The 19580-nt window shown below is 37.8% G+C and overlaps 1 protein-coding gene across 1 annotated transcript in view; it reads right to left on the bottom strand.

Moving 5' to 3' along the window:
- Positions 1-19580, bottom strand: part of LOC136875368 (dynein beta chain, ciliary) — a 782313-nt gene that overhangs the window by 190156 nt on the left and 572577 nt on the right. The window contains exon 37 of the mRNA XM_067148948.2: positions 10377-10578. Coding sequence (XP_067005049.2) covers positions 10377-10578 — 202 coding nt within the window. The remainder of the gene's footprint in view (positions 1-10376; positions 10579-19580) is intronic.

Below are 19580 nucleotides of genomic sequence, written 5' to 3'. Positions count from 1 at the left end.
GTCGTGAGGTGTAAAATATTTCAGGTTCCCTATGAGAATCAACATCTACATCAGGTGTTAAAACCACGTGGTCATCGGTCCATATCAATGGGGAAAATCGTAAAGATGATTATAAAAATGAGAAAAAATCGTGAAGGAACTATCGCTTTAAGAATAAGACAAGAGGGAGTCATGAAGGAAGGAAGGGCTGCCTCTACATCCCAGAGTCGGAAGAAAACTAAATGTGAAGGCCTACAATATTGAAAGCTCATAAAACTGATCAACAATAACATTACATGCTATATGATTATTCCGTCAACGACAGGTATTACAGTCGCTACTCTTTTTCGAGTATAGAAATTTTCCTGCTTACACTCAATGTTGTTTATGCTAGTACTTCTGATTGAATAAACAAGCCAATTCTAGCATGAAATATGCATCCACACAGATTGAACTCTTCATGCTTGCAACACTCTTGCTCAAACAGTTCAACAGCAATAGAGGTGGTTAGACACCAAAGCGAGCAATTCCTGGAAAGTGTATCCCGGGTTTGAGAGTTGATGTTTGTGACTTTCATTGTTTGTTTAAGCCAGGGCCTCTCAGAGTGCATGCACTGTGCATGGTGCAAAAGATGACTTTGCTTGGTTGACCAGAGGGCAGACCCTCACTCCTCGATTTGGAGCAATAGCGCTGTCTCTCTCTTTCCCCATGCCTGTCTCGCTCGCTCCGCCTGTCTCTCTCTTCCCCACTTGCTCCGTAGTGTTCCAAATCCGAGCCAAGTTGAGCCGAGCTTAGCCGAGTAGCCCAGGGACGAAGCGTTGGTCCGAGCCGAGCCGAATGGGACCGATGCACTGTACACAGTAACTCTGCGCCTCAATTTGCACGCGTGAGATTTTGGGCCTTTGAGAGGCCCTGGTTTAAGCTGAAGCTAATCTTTATAAAACTTCAAAGGGGCACCACAGGTGCTTGAGGAAAGTTCACCAAACAGGAATTGATGAGGAAGTTCGGTATCCTTGATATGGCACACATGCCCAGTCCACCAAAGCTGTTGGTCAATATAGAGGCTTTTACACTGTTCATACATGCTCTCTCAAGAAATTTAAGATTGGAGACATGGTTCTCCCATTTAATATTAAGACTGAACGAAGTTTCTGCTAATGAAAATTTTCAAGTTTCTTGATGTTGCGGCAGTATAGGGTCCAGATTTCACGTCCATTAACATTGTGATGATGACTGCTTTATACACCATGAGTTTTGTTTGAACTGTTAGGTCTTCATTCCTAAAGACCCAGTTGGACAGCCGACCAAATACCAAATGAGCAGCACAGAGTCTGTTTCACAAAGCATAACAGGCATGCACAGAGGAAAGAGCATTGGAGCAAGTACACACCCTTGCTTCAATCCATGTGTGATACAAAAAATATCAGTGATGCTTATCTGATGGAGAACCTGACCAGATATACCATCATGAATCGAATCAAACCAACAAAAATTTCAGAATAACCAAAGCATCTCAACACCACCCACATAGCAGGACTCAGGGCAGAGGACTTTTCCAAATCACAGAACGTTAAGGAGAGAGGTTGCTGTTGTCCTCTGCAATTTTCTTTAAGTTGCTATGCACAGATCATATCAGTTGTTTCTCTTGAGGCATGGAAACCACACTGAGACTTGAGGAGAAACTTCTTAGGGACAACCTTGAGATGGCTAAGTAGAACCCTTGCAAGAAGTTTCTCAGCCATGGACAGCAGGGGTATACTGCAATAGTTGCCAGATATATTGTGATTACCCTTCTTGAATATGGTGATGATAGTAGCATTCTTCATGTCATCAGGTAATTTCTGAGTTTTCCAATTAAAAGGATTAGTGTGAAAAGCCTTGTTCTTAAGGATAAACCTCCCCTTGAATCCCTTGAATCAATTCCATTGGAATGTTGTCTGGTCCAGGTGCCTTTCTGGGTTTCGGTTTGTTAAAAGCCTCACAAAATTCCTGGTATTTCAGGAGATGTTGTGGCACGTCTGGGATGAAGTCCTCATAGATGACCTTTCCAAGTACTGTACTATATCTAGCTCACATACAGACGGTATTAGAACACTTTAAATTTTATAAGTGGAAAATATGAACTTAACATTTTGAACTTCAAAAGTGGAAGAATAAAACCAAACAAAAAGTAGACATTCTTGGCCATTGAGCTGAAAAACTTCCTGGGCAAGACGTTGGAATGTATTCTTGTCGATATCAGTAAGTGGAAATCACTCTTTTGTTGCTACCTGCTCTCTGCAAGCAGAAGTTCAAGTACTATCATTTATCAATCTTCCCTATATATAGAGGCAAGATTTTTTCGCATTAATTTTTTAACGATTTCGCGAGAAGGATACTAATTTTCGCGTTATTTCATGAAATAGACATTGCCTTATCGCTTTAATTTCGCTTTAATTAAATTCTAAAATTAATCATTGTTTTCTTGATTGGCTGTGGGAAGGTCTCCAAATCCTAACCAATATAAAAAAGAAAAATCTTTATCAGAAAGAGGTCTTTGAAAACCTAGTCTTACTATCACTGATCGTTGATTGTGGAGGTTTAATTGATGGACTGTATATACCCGGTACATGCTTTTGAAGCCATTTCCAGACTGCAGGGTCATCTACCTTTTCCAGCGGGATGTTGGCTTTGAGTAGCATCGCTGTTGTTTCGTGAATAAATTCTTTTTTTTTTTCACTCTTAACTCTCTTTTGATATCTAATGGGAGTTCTATTGTTGCCTGCCGTGTCACTGTTGGAGTGCTAAATTTATGTTCTGAATGTTCCTTATTTTTAAAACAATGTTTTGAGACACTCTCTTTTTTCCCACTCGATACGAACATTACAAAATCTACACATTAAAATATTGCTTTCTAAAACGTATAAACCTTCACTCGCAAACTGTTTAGCTTTGCTGTGCACTGCAACACTTGTCAAGCGACCCATCTTCACTACTGTCTATGATCACTTTCTTAATTTTACCTGACCACGATGCCGAATTACACCAGTCAATTGTGCTGCTTGTGGACGTCATTAGGGATTACAGGATTGCACAATGCCGTGATGAATCAGACTGAGGTGGACTACCAGCCACCACAAGAACAACATTCCAAACACTTTGTTTGGCAAGAAGCCTGGAGCCAACCCCTTTTCTTTGCTGCCATGTCTTAAAGAGATTTTCCAGAACATTAATGATAACATATTTCTTTCCTGTTGATGAATCTTTGTTGGCTCTTCCTTTTCTTTTCATACATAATCTTGTAACAAAATGTCAAGTTCGTTATTCACTGCAGATTTCGCTGTAATATCGTGCTTATCACGAAATAATTGAATTTAGCTTTAAAATGGCCTTATCGCTTTAATTCGTGAATATAATATCCATATTTCCTTAACCAGAAACATATGATTCATAAAGATATCGCAAAATCGCTTTAAAATATTTTTTGTCGCATTTATAGTTAATGCAAAAAAATCATGCCTCTACCTATATACAATGGAAATGGAAACATGTCACCTACTGTTTGTATGCTGGACAAATCTAGTTGACTGATATGTTCCACAACTCACGATGTAAAATGAATGAATTAATTTATCCTAACAGATACAAATCCAATGATTAGAAATACCTACATATGATGTAAAGCTGAGACAGGCAATGCATTCAAACAGTTTGACTAATGTTTGATCTCTCAGCTACTTGCCTGCCCACCAGGGGGTGATTTATGTTGGTAGTGGGCTTTAAAACGGAAGTTCTCATTCCCCAACAGAAATCCTCACAGCTCTGTTGCCATTGCACCTCTTATTAAATAGAAGTCAGTCCCTTTTTTCACTCAAGACAATTCGCATGTGCTTTGTTTGCAGTTTGAAAGTCTTGGAATATTTGTGAAGTGTATTGCTTTTCACTTAGCTTCATGTAATAATGTGGAGACCGTGGGAATCAAACCTGGAAATTAGCGCATCAGAAGGTCCTGAATTAAATCTGCCAGTGCATACAAACAATTCTCAACCGAGCACCAGTAGCAGTGATACTCGACTGAATAGTACTGGTTCGGTACCCACAAGTGATACTTGACAGAGTAGCAGTGGTTCTGTGAAGAAAAGAAAGGAGACTAAAACTTTAAGTAAACAAAGTCAATGGCTGATATGTAATGCATAAAAATTTGTTACAAACAACAATATAGGCAAGGGTAATCATCATCATCATCATCATCATCATCATCATCATCATCATCATCATCATCATCATCATCATCATCCCAGTCCATAATTTGTAATTTTACTTTTCCTTTTTTACTGAAAGTGAGACACTAATATTAGCTGCATAAAAGTAATATTTTAATAGGTTTACTTTGATATCAGGTCAAGCATAGTATTTAGGGAGACCTGCTATTTGTATTTAAAATAGCTCATAGTGATAATTTACGGCTATTCAAAATTTCTTCGTCAAGTTTATTTGCCAATTCTCCTTCTAACAACTGCGACCACTGCATAGGTTACGCACAAAACAAAATATTCTGCGATATCCCTTTCAGACCTGAGAGAAAACTGAAGGTGTGAATTTTTGTTTATACACCCAAAACTGACTAAAATGCTCTTAATTACATATATTTATAGTTTATTTTACAAAATAAAAATTAACATCTTAAAAAAAAAAAAAAAAAAAAGCACCCACACAAGTGTGTGTGTCAAGACTTAATTCACTACTTACAAAACATTGCAAATAAAATTGGCCTCAAAATATCATTTGAAAAACAGAAATTATGCCCCAAAAACCAATACAACTAAAAGAAGTTACCATAAATGGTAATAAAATCAAAATTGTAACTCAATTTAAATATCGTGGAGAAGTAATAACTAGAGATGAGAATTAAAGACACTAAGAACAGTTAAAATAGACAAGCATATAGGCTCTTAAATTAGCCAAAATAGGCATTTAAATAGGAACTAACATGTAAAATAGGCAACAAATATGCATGAAATAATTTCTTTTAATTTAATAACACACCCAATTACTATAAAAGGAATTTACAAGCAACATTTCAATGTTTTCCGGTAACAATCTTGTTCTCCTCTCATGCATAATGTTTTTGCACTGAGAGAAAGATCTCTCAACATCACATGAAATGATTGGATAAAACTTCAATGAAGTCACTTCATCCGGTTTTATTTCGCTGACAGCAGCTACCTTCCCAGAGTTTGGTCAAAACTTCCTCTGACTTCATCCACAATCCTAAATGATTCCACCAGAGGCATGCAACTCTTCCTCCAACTTGGTGATTGCTCCCAACAGCTTGCTGAAATTTGAAGATGCTTCGGTTTATGCAGCGGCATATTAGCACCCAACATTGCAGTGCGTAGGTCTGAAGAAAATGGCTGTTGGTCGCCGCCCAAAGAGGACTGGTAAAAAGGCTGCGCTTATACAGGTTTCTGTAATTGCATCAGATGAATCGCAGTATTTCTAAGTTGATCTATGTAGTATTTTTCTCACATTTGATCTGAAAAATTATAAAACTGATATAAATTACATTTTCTCTATATCTTACATTTCTACAGTTGGGCTAATTGGCAATAATGCTTAGCAGATATCATGCATTTGTTTCATAAAAAAGACTATTAGACTAGAAGTACAAAACTTTAAAGTAGGAACAAGGGAATTAATAGTTTACACGGAAATATGTCCTCAAGGATTTCCAGTTTTAATTTGGCAGTATCATGTCGAGTTTATCGGGTTAAAAATATAATAAAAAAGACATAAAATGATGCTAGAGTAGCGTAGAGGATAGATCCGTCCTTTATGCTTGCCAAGGACCCACCAAGTTGGCCCTAACTGTATCCTTACTTATATAGAAGAATGAAAATGGAGGCACTATAAATCTCAGATTTGTGAACATTTTATTTGTTTCTATTCACCAGCTTTGGTCAGCTGGGTTAGATGTCATGAAGACTATTTTCTGTTGCCTGCAATAGATCCTGCATCATATGTGCCCACAAGGCCACCACCCTCATTGAAAATGAAAAACTGCATAATTTGAAATTGTCGTGACATGTGCCCATAAACTTATTTTTGTCACAATTTAGCAAGACTCTAGAGGGGATCCTAGAGGCTTGTTAACCTGGAAGCTTATGCCCCTCAGACTCTCCTTGCTCCCCTGCCCAACTCCCAAGCACAACGATTACTAACCTGACCTCACCAAACCAGACCAACGGTCTTTTCACTGGCCTGCTCTTGTAAAGATAGTCTTGGCAACCTTGTGAAACATGCTGCCGCATCATCCTAGCCAAGCTACATTGGATCTGCAACCTGTGTTTCGTGAAGAATTAGCGGAAGTGTAATAGAATTCACGATTTTTTAAAGGGAGTTTTAAAAATTGCATTTCAGTTGTAAATCTCTATTTTCACAGGAAGTGAATCACAGTTCAAACTACCGATTGAATTTTTATCCATTCTATGACAAGAGACCACCGACGTTCAATTTCCTCATTCAGTAATTTAATGATTATTTACATTTTAGCAATACAAATTATTGAAATTTCACAACTAATACAGCATTGCAACAAAACAACTTGCCACAATACATAAATTAATAGGCCTATATATGCTACAATGAAATGCAATCATAGTTGTCAATCACAAAAAAGATAAAAGGAATGAATGAACTTACCTCCTTACAGCAAGCTTGACAGACTACCCTTCCATCCGTAGTGAAATTGGGATCCACTGCTTCAGCCAGTAGGACTTTGACGATTTTTCTTTGGGCATTGCCACAAACACACTTCTTCTTCTTCTTCTTCCACCTCACAATAAATCACAACATGTTCTGAACATAAAGCGTACGCGTACAACAGTTCGCATCGAAAGGGAGGTACAGGGCGTATGGGTTGTGCAACATAGTTCGACACTGACTGGTTCTCGCACACGTCTTAGGAAGTTGGAGGGGTTGAGGAATACAAATTGTTCCTTGTTTCTCCTGATGGAAATTTCCCTAGAACTATTTGTGGTGACTTCTGAGAATTCCCATTTTTGTTCGTGGGGTAAACAGATATTGAGAAACGAGAAGATAATTCTATCGAGCATACTAGTTACAATATAACACACTGGAAGAAAATCGGCTTTTTTTAGTAAATACAGTCAAAAGGCATCAAATGGGCAATTATACTCCAAAAAGGCACAAACCCCTGAAATAGGCATTTATAGGCACAATAAAACCAACGAAATATAGCTAAAAAGACCCTAAAATGGATTTATATCTCAAAAGCCTACGTTTCTGAACACAGGAATAAAATAAGTAAATGGTCAAATTCCCATCTCTAGTAATAACACATAACCTAAATGAAAAAATCTCAATCCAAACAAGAACAAATAGATTAGCTAAAGCACAAAAATTAACATGGGATGTCTACAAAAAGAAATGTTTATCAATAAATGCAAAAATGAAACACTACAACACAGTTATAAAACTGGAAGCTACATATGCAGCAGAAACACTTTTTCACCTGAATAAACAATCAAAGACTGAAGGACTTCAGAAAATTGAAAGGGAGGATAGGAAGAACCTGCATCAACACAAATTACCAGAAAGATAGACAGTGGCAGATAATACCTAACAAAGTCGTGTACAAAGAGCTAGAATCTATTACAGATACTATGCGTAAGAGGAGACTGGGATTCTTTGGACATATCATGAGGATGCAGGATTCGAGACTTCTGAAACAACTAGTACAACACAATCTCATCTCAAAAAATACCACAACAGAATGAAAATAGATCAGAGAAGTAAGAGAGGATCTGAAGGAAATAGGCCTTACAACAGAAGACACCACAAATTAGATAAAATTGAATACAAAACTCAAGAATACAAACCTCCGCTTTACCCTTACATGAAACAAACCAACAAAATGCAAATGCACATTTTCAACCGAGGAAAGGGCACGAAGATTAGAGCGTCTGAAGAAGTACTGGGAGGACCGAAAAGGCAGAACAATCCCTTCAAAGAGACCTGAATGATGGGCTGACTAAAGTGATCCTATGCGCTCATAAAAGAAGAAGAAAAAAATCAATGTTGGTAGAAAACATGCATGAGGAGTCAATTATTGCACAAAAACAAGTGTATCATTCCATTTTGTACTATGGATGTGTCAGATGTGTACCAATTAATCATAGAATGTTGTCATCGGTGAGATGTGCTCATAAGAAATATCAGGATTACTTGGAGAAGACATGCCTGAAGGTGAAAGAAGAGGACAGAAATAAAGCAGAGAAATGATGAATAAGTGATGAAATAAGAAAGTTGGAAAATGAAAAAAAAAGTTAAAAGAATGCAGTCACAAGAATGTGAAGCCAGAATTGAAGATAAAATACGCCTACTTGAAACCAGAAAAAATTGTGTGTAATTTTGTTGTTGTGCTGCATTTTTTTTTTTTTACATTATTATCAACATTGTGCATTCATTAGTAATTTGAATAGTAATACTTTCATTATTCATGTGTAAATAAAATGAATTAACATTTATTATTATCTGGCACATCATTATTAAATTGTATGTACTTTACTGTTCAAAATGTTGTATTTCCTATTTGAGTAATAAATATTGTGTACAGGTGTGTGTTGAACAGCTAATGGAGGCTGGAGGGAGGCTGTTTGAAAATTGCACAAATGCCAAATTTTTGTCAGGGAAATACAATATTTTGGTTAGGGAAAGTCAGGGAAATGTCAGAGAAATTAGTTTGATTTTCTGGCTAGGAACCCTGTTACTTGATTTGAGAAGTGGAAGAATTCCAAGAATTTGTTCTGGGTAATTTCCAACAAAAGAGTAGTGTTATGAAAATATTGCAAAAATTGGGCTCTGAACACTTGGGAGAGAGGAGACAAGCTGCTCAACTAAGTTTGTGGTATGTTTTCTAAAAAGACATTCTTTTTGAAAAGGTATATATTGCTCAATATGGTCCCAGTGATGAGATTTATAACTTGTAATAAGCAGTATGTTCCGACCTGTCAGTGGAGAGCTGGCAAGGAATGACATTAGTAGACAGATAAGGTTGAATAGTGTGTTTAAAAGTAGGAAAGATCACAGTATGATAAAGTTGGAATTCAGAGAACAAACAGAGGCAAATATTCATTTATAGGAAGAGGAGTCAGGGATTGGAATAATTTACCAACGGAGAATTTCGATAAATTTCCAAGTTCTTTGAAATTATTTAAGAAAAGTCCTAAATACGGATCAATGGTGAGTGGTTGTTGATTGATCGTAAGATAACATTTATCAGATAAAGAAGACTGAAAAGAAAAATCTGAGTACCAGCCAACAACGATTTTTGTGTATATCATCTATCTGATGATGTTTTATAAAACTCTAAGTCAATCTCTCTGAGAGTATTCAATTCTGGTCATATTCATAGAAAATCATAACTGTGATTTACAGTACTTGAAACAAAGACATATAGGAAATGATGGAGATGGACTTAAACATGTACAAACAGAGTACAAATAAAAGACAAACATGGGTCCAAAATTTTTGGATGTGGTCTTTGGAGGACAGGATACTATCTTCTGTCTTCCTCCTTTTATAAGTACTCTATTCTTGCATGCTTGCATTATAAACTGCTGATCTCCACCTGTTTCTTATATACGAGGGTCGAGTCATAAATCATGGCAACTATTTTTTTCCCTCGTGAACAGGAGACAACAGGGAAAAATCTAAGATACGCATTTGGAAATATAGGGCATGTACTTTTGCAAGACAAATTCTGACTTCAGGAGATTCTCGTAGGAAAGTGACAGAACACAGGCCGTTAGTAAACATTGTTTTATTACGGTATAGACAGCAAATACACAATACTACGTACAAAGGACAGGTCTCCACTGGTTACAGACCTTCGAAATAATCACCCAGCGGTGGGGCAAACTGGCAGTTGATACTCTACTCCATTTGAACGTCTCCACTCACCTCGCCACTGTTCTATAGGGCATGGCATGCACACGTAATGTTTCCTGCAGCTCTGCATGGCATTGGCATGCATTTCTGCAGTGGAGAACTGCTATTTTAATATACGATTGTTGACTTCCATTTTGTGACGCTCTCACTCACACACTGAACTTGGGGGCATGCTTAGACCCCACACTGTTGTTTACATACACCATCTAGTGGCATCATACACAAGTACATAACGTACGTTTCCAAATGCATATCTTAGATTTTCCGTGTTGTCTCCTGTTGGCAAGAAAAAAATGGTTGCCATGGCTTGACTCAACCTTAATATATATTTTGCTCCTGTTAGCTTTTTTGTCTGAGCATTCATACTTGGAATACGATTTCTGGGCAGTTTATTATAAAAGATATTTGTACTCCAATTTATTATTCTTGTTGTATAGTTTGCTCACCTTTAATGAACCTGCCACAACAAGAACAGACTTGATGGCTCGTAATCCCCAGTCATAATGGTCTTGCTTTGACAGCAGCTCACGGCACAAGGTGTAAAGCGTGATAAACTTCCGTGCTAGGAGGCGAGCTTCCTGGAAGCCTTCAGCAACCAACATGATTTCACATATCAGCTCAAAGTCTGGCACTACCATAGCACATGGTCTGAAACAGTGAAGAGCAAACATTATAAAAATAAGTAGTTCTCAGAAGATTGTATGTCATGGCATTTATCTCTTAGTGATATGGCATCTCTATTATTGTATCAAGTCAGAGAGAAAGAGAGAGGGGAATAAGAAAGGAATGCATATAATAGGACAAACACAATGGCAGGTCAGTGTGGGAAGAGGGAGCAACAGAAATAGGAGATGAGGTCGAACATGGAAACACAAAATGACAAAGACAATGAAGATGGCCCCTCAATGAATGTCGATGAAGCTGGGAAGCAGAAACGAGCTCGTCGGGGGCTGTGGAGAGATGGATGTAAAAGAACTGGAAATGATGAAAGTAGAGCCTGTCTATTTGTAGAAGGCAGTGTATGAAGATTGTTCTTGTCCTTGTGTGTTTCCATGTTTGCCCTCATCTCCTGTTTCTGTTGCTTCCTCTTCTCACACTGACTTGCCATTGTGTTTGTCCTATTATGTGTGTTCCTTTCTTATTCCCCTCTCTGTTTCTCTCTGACTTAATTTGATACTTGTCTGTCCCTTTCTTATATTTATACTATTATCATATCACTGTAAGTTACGGAAAGGAAAAATCATCAATATGAACCAAAATGAAATTCGTTTCATTTAATGCCCCCACACACACACACATACAGACTGAAGATCCATCCATTCAAGCAGATGAAGAAGTTTTCTGTCTACTTCTCCCTCTTCCAACTCCTGGTGTTATACTTGTGCAGTAAAGGAAATGTTAGTCATGCAGGAGATGCCAGAACAGTCAGTTCTACTTAGCACTACCTTGCCAAGTAAGTTATCTCTCAACTGACATATCAACTACTGAAGTTTCTTATCATTACGCGTGCTTCAAAATACTAATTTTAACTTCTCTTTTAATTAATTACAGACAATATCCCTCCCAAAGGCTATTAATCAATTCTACAAGTAAGAATATTCACACATGGTTGTTCGTAATGTCAAAGACACAATTCAACAATTATGCATCAGCCTGAACTTGGATTTACGACACCGCTTTACACGACAAAAAACATACAATCATTTTTCAAATGTTACAGCATTTTAATCACAACACTCAACTTACCTAAATTATTTTCAATCTCTAGCTGTTGTTTTTAACTATTGGACATTGTTTTTGTATCAAGTTCAGATACAGAATCCTTGGGATTATTATACCCAAAGAAGATTACAATCTTTATCGCGACTGTTATAGCCCAAGACCTGCAAAGTCATGGTCTTCGTTAAAAAAATTTTCTTGTAGTTTTCATTTACATTCTTTTAAATTTATTTCCCATGAGTTCAGACACTATTTATTCTCAATACTCTTAGTTTGTAATAGGCATTTTTCTATATTATAATTGTAACATGTTAACTTAAGATGTTTTTAAAGTGTAACATATTTTCAGTGTATTCCTTGTATGATTGGTTAATAATTATGACTTTTGACCTTAAGGGTACCTACAGGTTGATGATGCCCTTAACAAGAGGTGAAACATGTTCCTAAGAAGTGTACATAGTATTATGTACATTTCACCCACGTAGTACGTGGCTTGTATTGAATAGGGGGCACATTAGAATAAATTATTTTGTGATAATTTGCTTATAGCCAGCTTCAGTGTGGACCAACCATGAGAACTGTTTCTTGCAATTCCAAGATTGGATAAAAAGGAAGTTGCCTAACACAGAAATACGAAGTGGAGAAGAGGAGTGGGACAATTTAAGACAGACATTTGGGGAAGCAGCAATTGAGGTATGCGGGAAAACAAAAGCAAACGCTAAGGGAAAGGAGACACGGTGGTGGACAGACAAAATAAAGAAATAAATAAAAGATAGGAACAAGGTGAAGAAAGAAATGGATAAGGAAAAGCAAAAATCATATCAGATGGATGATAATAAGATAGAAAGGTTTCATGTGGAATACAAAAGATTGAAACTACAAGTAAAGAGGAGTATCAATGGGAGAATTTACCAACAAAATTGAGCAAGATAGTCTAGGAAATCAGAAACTATTATACACAGTAATAAAACCAAACAGTATAAATCACAAAAAAATCAAGGCATTAGAGAGAGAACATGACAAAAAGCAGTGTACAAGTGGGGAGTGGTGACTCTGAAACATTTTATACAAAAAAGGGTCTCAAGCAAGGAAGTGCACTGTCACCATTATTGTTTATTATATTGATGGATGAAATCATAAAACGTGTAAACAGAGTATCAGTAGTAGGGATGTGAATGCTTTGGTATTTGCGAATGTGGTGATTTGGGTAAAAGGGAGAAAAGGAAGTACAAAGGAGACTGCACATTTGGAATGAAAATCTGAAGGGGTTTGGAATGGTAATTAGTAAAAAGAAAACTTTGGTCATGCACTGTGGAAAAGATAAAAAGAGAAGCCAAGTGAACATAGATGGAGAGAGGTTGGAGAATGTAGAACAGTTCACATATCTGGGTAGCATTATTAATGGAAGTAATGAAATCAACCCTGAAATTAATAACAGATTAAGTAAAGATACATTTTATCATCAAGTCCAAGGACTTTTACGGGATGACGAAGTACCCAAGAGAATGAAATTAACAATATATAAACTGTATTTCATACCAATTTTGTAACATACGAACTAGAAATGCTTGTACCTAATAAGAGACAAGGTAGTAAGATCCAAGCAGTAGAAATGAAATTTTTAAGAACATCGGATAAAAAGACAAGAAGAGGTAGAATTCAAACTATTAAAATCAGAGAACTGTTAGTAAAGAAGATACGGAAAGCAAGATTGAGATGGTTCAGACATGTAAAAAGAATGGGAAAGGAACGGGTAGCAAGAAGGGAATTAGAAAGAGGAGTTAACCTGTTAACTGGGGAAATATCCAGCCAGGTGGGGAGAGTGACTTCAGTCGTACGCTGCTGTTTTACTTTTTTCCTCAACTCAGAATTATGAAGTTTAGTCTTCGTTATCTGTATGTCCCTGTCATCAAGTGGTATTTTTGGTAAGTACTTCCACTTGTTCCGTGCAAAAGTGTGCTATGTGTTTGTCTCGCGTGATATATAGTCTAATCAGCTTCATTCTTGCTATGTGCTTAATTGAATGCTTTGTAGTGTTTTGAGATTGGAAACTGCAGAGTATATCAATGTGAAAAACAGTTAATTACGGCAAAGAGTAAATTTGAATTTATAGATGTGTTGCACTTCTGTTATGTGTTTCATGAGAGTATTTTGCAGTTATAATAATGTCTTCTAAACGACGTCGGGTTGAAGAATTATGTGAAGACAGCTTGCGCACCCTTGTACATGACATGTTGGAGTTCAGCAACGAGGACGATGACTTCAGTGACTTCCATTCAGATAGTGAAGATAATTCGTGCCTTGGAGAAGGAGGCATAAGTGATACAGGGCAGCATTCTGGTGCTATCATAGCGAATGGTCGCGGGTTCGAAAGTGGCATTTCAAATGACAACAGTGACAATAGGGAGAGACAGGCAGACTCAAATGGCAGTGATATGTCACGGCCTGTTACGTGGGTAGAAAATGGACAGAAAAGGAATAGATTTCCAGTAAAATTCATTCCTGGAGTAAAAGGACAGTTCTTGGAAGTAAAGACTCCAGAGGATATTTTGGAACTGTTTGTGGATGAAACTATCTGTCAGTAGACCTATGTTGCTGAGCAAACTAATATTTATGCTCAACAGAAAATTCATGGGAAAACACTGATGAGCAAAATGAAATGAAGGAGTAGGAAACAATATTGGATTCCAACAAATAGGGATGAAATAAAACTTTTATTTGGGCTTTTGCTTCTTCAAGGGATTGTCCACAAATCTATAATGGGGCATTACTTTTATCATAAGAAATTATCAGCCACGCCCACATTTTATGAGGTTTTTCCTTCTATTGAAATATCTCCATTTTTTCGACAATGAGGCTTACTATGGGTAGATGCCTCCAAAACTATACAAGGTAAAGCCAGTCTTTGATCATTTTGTGAAAATGTTTCAGGAGGCTTACATCCTGGATGACCTGCTATTCTTCTATGGAAAGGTCACCTTTGTTGGAAGGTCCTGTTTTGGAATGGAATCGTACAAAATTTGTGAAGCGAAAACAGGCTACGAGTGGAATATGTTGTGGTACACCGGAAAATCAACATAACTCAACAATGAAGTCCAAGGCATTGATGTATCGAAGTGTTACAAGCCGAAGATAATTGTTTGTACCCTGGCAGGTAATCATGCCAACCCTGCGGTGTAGGGTTAGTGTGCCTGCCTCTTGCCCGGAGCACTTGGGTTTGATTCCCAGCCAGGTCAGGAATTTCTACCTGGATCTGACGGCTGGTTCGAGGTCCACTCAGCCTATGTGATTACAATTGAGGAGCTATCTGACAGTGCCCGGTCTAAAAAGCCAAGAATAACGGCCAAGAGGATTCAACGTGCTGACTACACGACACCTCATAATCTGTAGGCCTCTGGGCTGAACAGCGGTCATGTGGTAGGCCATGGCCCTTCGGGACTGTTGTGCCATGATTTTTCTTTTTTTCCTGGCAGGTAATCTTCTGAAACAAGGATACCTGATAGGAATTGATAACTATTACAGCAGCCCTGCTAAATGACCTCGTTACAGACACAGAACAAACCCGAAAAATCTCCCTAAGGAACTTATGGCAAAAAAAATGAAAAAAGCGAGAGGTATCAGCTGCTTATCGAAAGAAACCTCATTGTTCTAAAATGGAAGGACTAGAGAGATGTTTGCATGCTCAGTAGTATCCACGATGCAGAAATGCAAACTGTCCTTCCCAGTGGAAAGGAGGAAACTAAGAAGAAACCTGTAGTTTGCATTGACTACAATGATTCTATGGAGGGGGGGGAGTCGATCTTTCCGATCAGTACATCATTACATATTCCACAGGAAGGAAACAGATCAAGAAATATTGCCAAAAAATTTTCTGGCATCTTCTGGACCTCGTGGAATTCAATTCATTCATCATTTTCTGACAAAGTGGAGGAAAATTAAATCACCTGAGGTTCAGAATTCACCTCATTGATAAAATCCTTGAGAAGTACACAGGATCATCCCCCTCTGAAGCTATGCCTGTCCTTTCACTTAGACCATTTCCTGCTGCTCCCACAGAAAGATTCAGTGGTAGACATTCCACCATCGGGACAAAGACAGCATGCTGTGAAGAGGTGCGTGGTGTATCTGGCGAAAAGGGAGAGACGTGAAACCATCTACATTACAGGTGGAGCGATTGTGATGTCGCTCTCTGTGCAATTCCGTGCTTCCTTGCTTACCACATACAGGAAGTGTAAAAAAAAAACACTGTATGAGGTGCAAACTGTGTAAATAATATAAATAATATAATTAGTAAAATCAGCCTTGATGTGTAAATTTATTGTGAAAAAGAAGTAATAATCGTGAGAAGACAATTAGAACCAGGCTAGAATTGCATGTACTTACACTCAAATTATTACTGAGACTGCAAACACTGTGATTTTTATTTTGGAAATTTGTACATTAGTTCATGACAAAGGTATTTCCAGTGCACATGTTTTATCATTTTCCTGAAATTAATATGCAAATTAAGATATTCCCGGAAGAAATTTATACTGTATTTGTAATATTCTGAAGCTAGTACGAAACTTAGGTCGTTCTTGCTACAAAAATTAAAAAACCTGCAAAAATTAACAAATAGGTGACAAACCAATTTCTATATTAGAATTAGGATATATATAGTATTATGTATCAAGTATTTAAAAATTTGGAGCATTTCATGGATTTATGTGATTTTTTTTTTTTTTCGAGTTATGAAAATTCGTCTCCAACAGAGTGGAGTTTCTCTCTTGCATGCTCCCCAGTTAATGGGTTAAAGGAAAAATACCAGTTAGAAGACCGAGAAGAAGGTGGATAGTTCAGATCTGGAAGGACATTAGAGAAGCTGGATTGGATGTGGCGGAAGTAATGGAGCAGGAAAAGTGGAAGGACAGAAAGGAGTGGAGGATGCTTGTTAACCATGGGTGACTGGAGTAGGACATTAATGATAATGAAGTCAGCAAAATTGAAAAATGGAGTTATACCACGATTTAGCATTAGAATAACACTCACTGTTTAGATTCATAGGGAAGTAAGCCCAGATACCATCAATGGCTGCTAGAAGACAGCATGATTTATTGTTTGTCAAGGACACTGGCTAATTAACAGAATCATAGTGGAGTAAGTCAGAGTTAAGCCGCTATGATTGTTATGCATTGCGCAAGAAGATTGTTAAGATTGTTGTTGCTTTGTCTTTGTGGTAACAGTTTGCAGCATGGCATCCACTAGTATAAATATGGATAAACTGTTAGAATGTGTAGAAAATAGTGACGACTGTGACAACGATCTGGACTACCAAGTTTCTGATGACACTAACAGTGCATCTGAAGGATCAGGTAAGTCAATAACCCGTTGCTGCCAACGTGCTTCCTTACTTTACTGTGTTACTTAACTGTTGAATGTGAAACTAGCATACTTGGGGACAAAACAAGATAACCTCGTCTTGCACCACTACTCTCCAGCGGCAGCCTGGTGACTATTAGCTGCTTATAGGATTTATTACGTCTACTGTAGCTGGAATTATCAAATTATCAACTGCCCGTGACACGAGGAAAGGGTAAAGATCGAAGAGAGTATGGAAGAAACTGGTTTGGCAACCTCTCCACACCAAACAAGGATCACTTAGAACTTGTTAACTCAGCAGGGTGCAGTGTGTGACTGACTGCTGGCTACCAGCTCACTTCCAGGAACTGAGGCCATCATGTTTTGTCCCCAGGTAAATTGAATTTAGTATGAATATAAGAATGAAGTTTATTATTGTAAATTACTTTACTGTTATCATAAATTGAAGTTTAATTATATCCAATTAGGAAACTTCATATTCAAACATGCAATAGAGTATGTACTAACCTACTTTTGTAAAGTTAACCAGCAACTCCAATGAAATAAAACCTTGTTGAATAAAGCTTTTTTGTTGTTGTCGTAGTCGTCGTCGTCGTCGTCATCATCATCATTATTAGTGAAAAATGTTATTTGTTTTACATCCCACTAACTACTTTTATGGTTTTTGGAGACGCCGAGGTGCCGGAATTAAGTCCTGCAGGAGTTCTTTTACGTGCCAGTAAATCTACCGACACGAGGCTGACGTATTTATTTGAGCACCTTCAAATACCACCGGACTGAGCCAGGATCGAACCTGCCAAGTTGGGGTCAGAAAGCCAGTGCCTCAACCGTCTGAGCCACTCAGCCCGGCATTATTATTATTATTATTATTATTATTATTATTATTATTATTATTATTATTATTTTAGATACAAATGTTCTGCCCAGCTCCATGGCTAAATGGTTAACGTGTTGGCCTTTGGTCCACAGGGTCACGGGTTCGATTCCCCGTCGGATCGGGGATTTTAACCTCCATTGGTTAATTCTGATGGCTCGGAGACTCGGTGTTGTGTGCCGTGTTCATCATTAGAATTCATCACAGGTAGGGCCCCATCCTCTATACGGCATCTACTTGAAAGACTTGCACTCGGCCTCTTTGAAGGCCATATGCCATTATTATACAAGTGTTCTGTTAGTTGTAATTATATTTTCTGAATTAACACATGCCTACAATACACGAGACTCTGTCTTGTTTTTATGAGCTTTGGAAGGTGTCTGTCAGCTAAAACCAAATGAAATCCAGACGACAACGATAAAAGCTGCCACGGAGGTCACGGAAGTAACCACGGGCATGAACATGGCAGCAACCATCAAAACCCAGAAGAGAAAAAGGAATTCACCAAAAAGAGACATTGCGAAGCAAAGGCATATGTATATATAAGAGGAACTCCAAAATACCAACTGTGGCTGTCCAAAAGGATGTGTAGAATCATTCTCTGGGGATGAAAGAAGAAAACTCTTTGAAAGATTCTACAAAATGGGTGACTATTCAAGGCAGAATGCTTATTTGTGTGGACTAGTACACTAGACAGCAGTTAAACAAAGGCAGCCTGTTGATGGCAGTAAGGACAATTCCAGGCAAGCCACGAACTTGTATCACCTACAAAAATTTCTGCTGTACAAGTGTGCAAAAAGTTTTTTCTACAGACATTTCTAGTGTTTGAGGGAAGGGTCAATAGAGCTGTAGCTAAAGAACGACGTGGGAAGTCTCCTGGTGCGAATCGATGGGGAAAACATAAGGCTGGCCAGAAATTACTGATGAGCAAATGCTCTTGTGCCAGGAGCACATAAACCTGTTTCCAGCATTTCAGAGCCACTACTGTCTCAATGTGACAACCCTGAGAGAAAGTACCTCAGTCCGAATTTGAACATGAGGCAGATGTATACTCTGTATCAGGAATGGTGCAGACATCAAGGCCATGAACCTGTGAAGGAGTACTTTTATAGATATATCCTCAAGACTCAGTTCAATTTGTATTTCTACGCTCCAAGACAGGATACTTGCAAAACATGTGATAAGCTAAAACAGTTGTTGGATGTCAAAGAAGGTGCCATGAAAAAGCAAGAACTAAAATCACAACATGAGTTTCATTTGCAGAAAGCAGAGAAGGCATGAGAAAGGTTGAAAAAAGGATGGGGAAGAAGCTAAATAAAAGTTTGATAAATATACAATTATAATCGATATTCAAAACGCCTTGCCATTTCCAAAGTTAACTGTCTCAGAGGCATATTATAGATGCAATATGTACTGTTACCATTTTGGGGTGCACGATGTAGTCAATAACGTTGGATGTATGTATGTTTGGGATGAAACAATAGCATTGAGGGGATCTCAAGAAATTGCCTCATACATTAAGAAACATTTAGAAGAGTCATGCAGAAAAAGCATGTTGTAATATACAGTGACACACACACTGGGCAGAATAGGAACATTAAACTAGCCATAACTCTACCCAAAACTTACACAAGAGACATCCACTGATGTAATAGATCACAAATTTATGGTTTCAGGCCATTCCAATCTTCCAAATGAC

The sequence above is a fragment of the Anabrus simplex genome, chromosome 1 (genome assembly GCF_040414725.1).
Source record: "Anabrus simplex isolate iqAnaSimp1 chromosome 1, ASM4041472v1, whole genome shotgun sequence".
Taxonomy (NCBI): domain Eukaryota; kingdom Metazoa; phylum Arthropoda; class Insecta; order Orthoptera; family Tettigoniidae; genus Anabrus; species Anabrus simplex.
The sequence above is the reverse complement of the archived record's forward strand: the minus strand, read 5'-3'. Positions and strand labels throughout refer to the sequence as shown.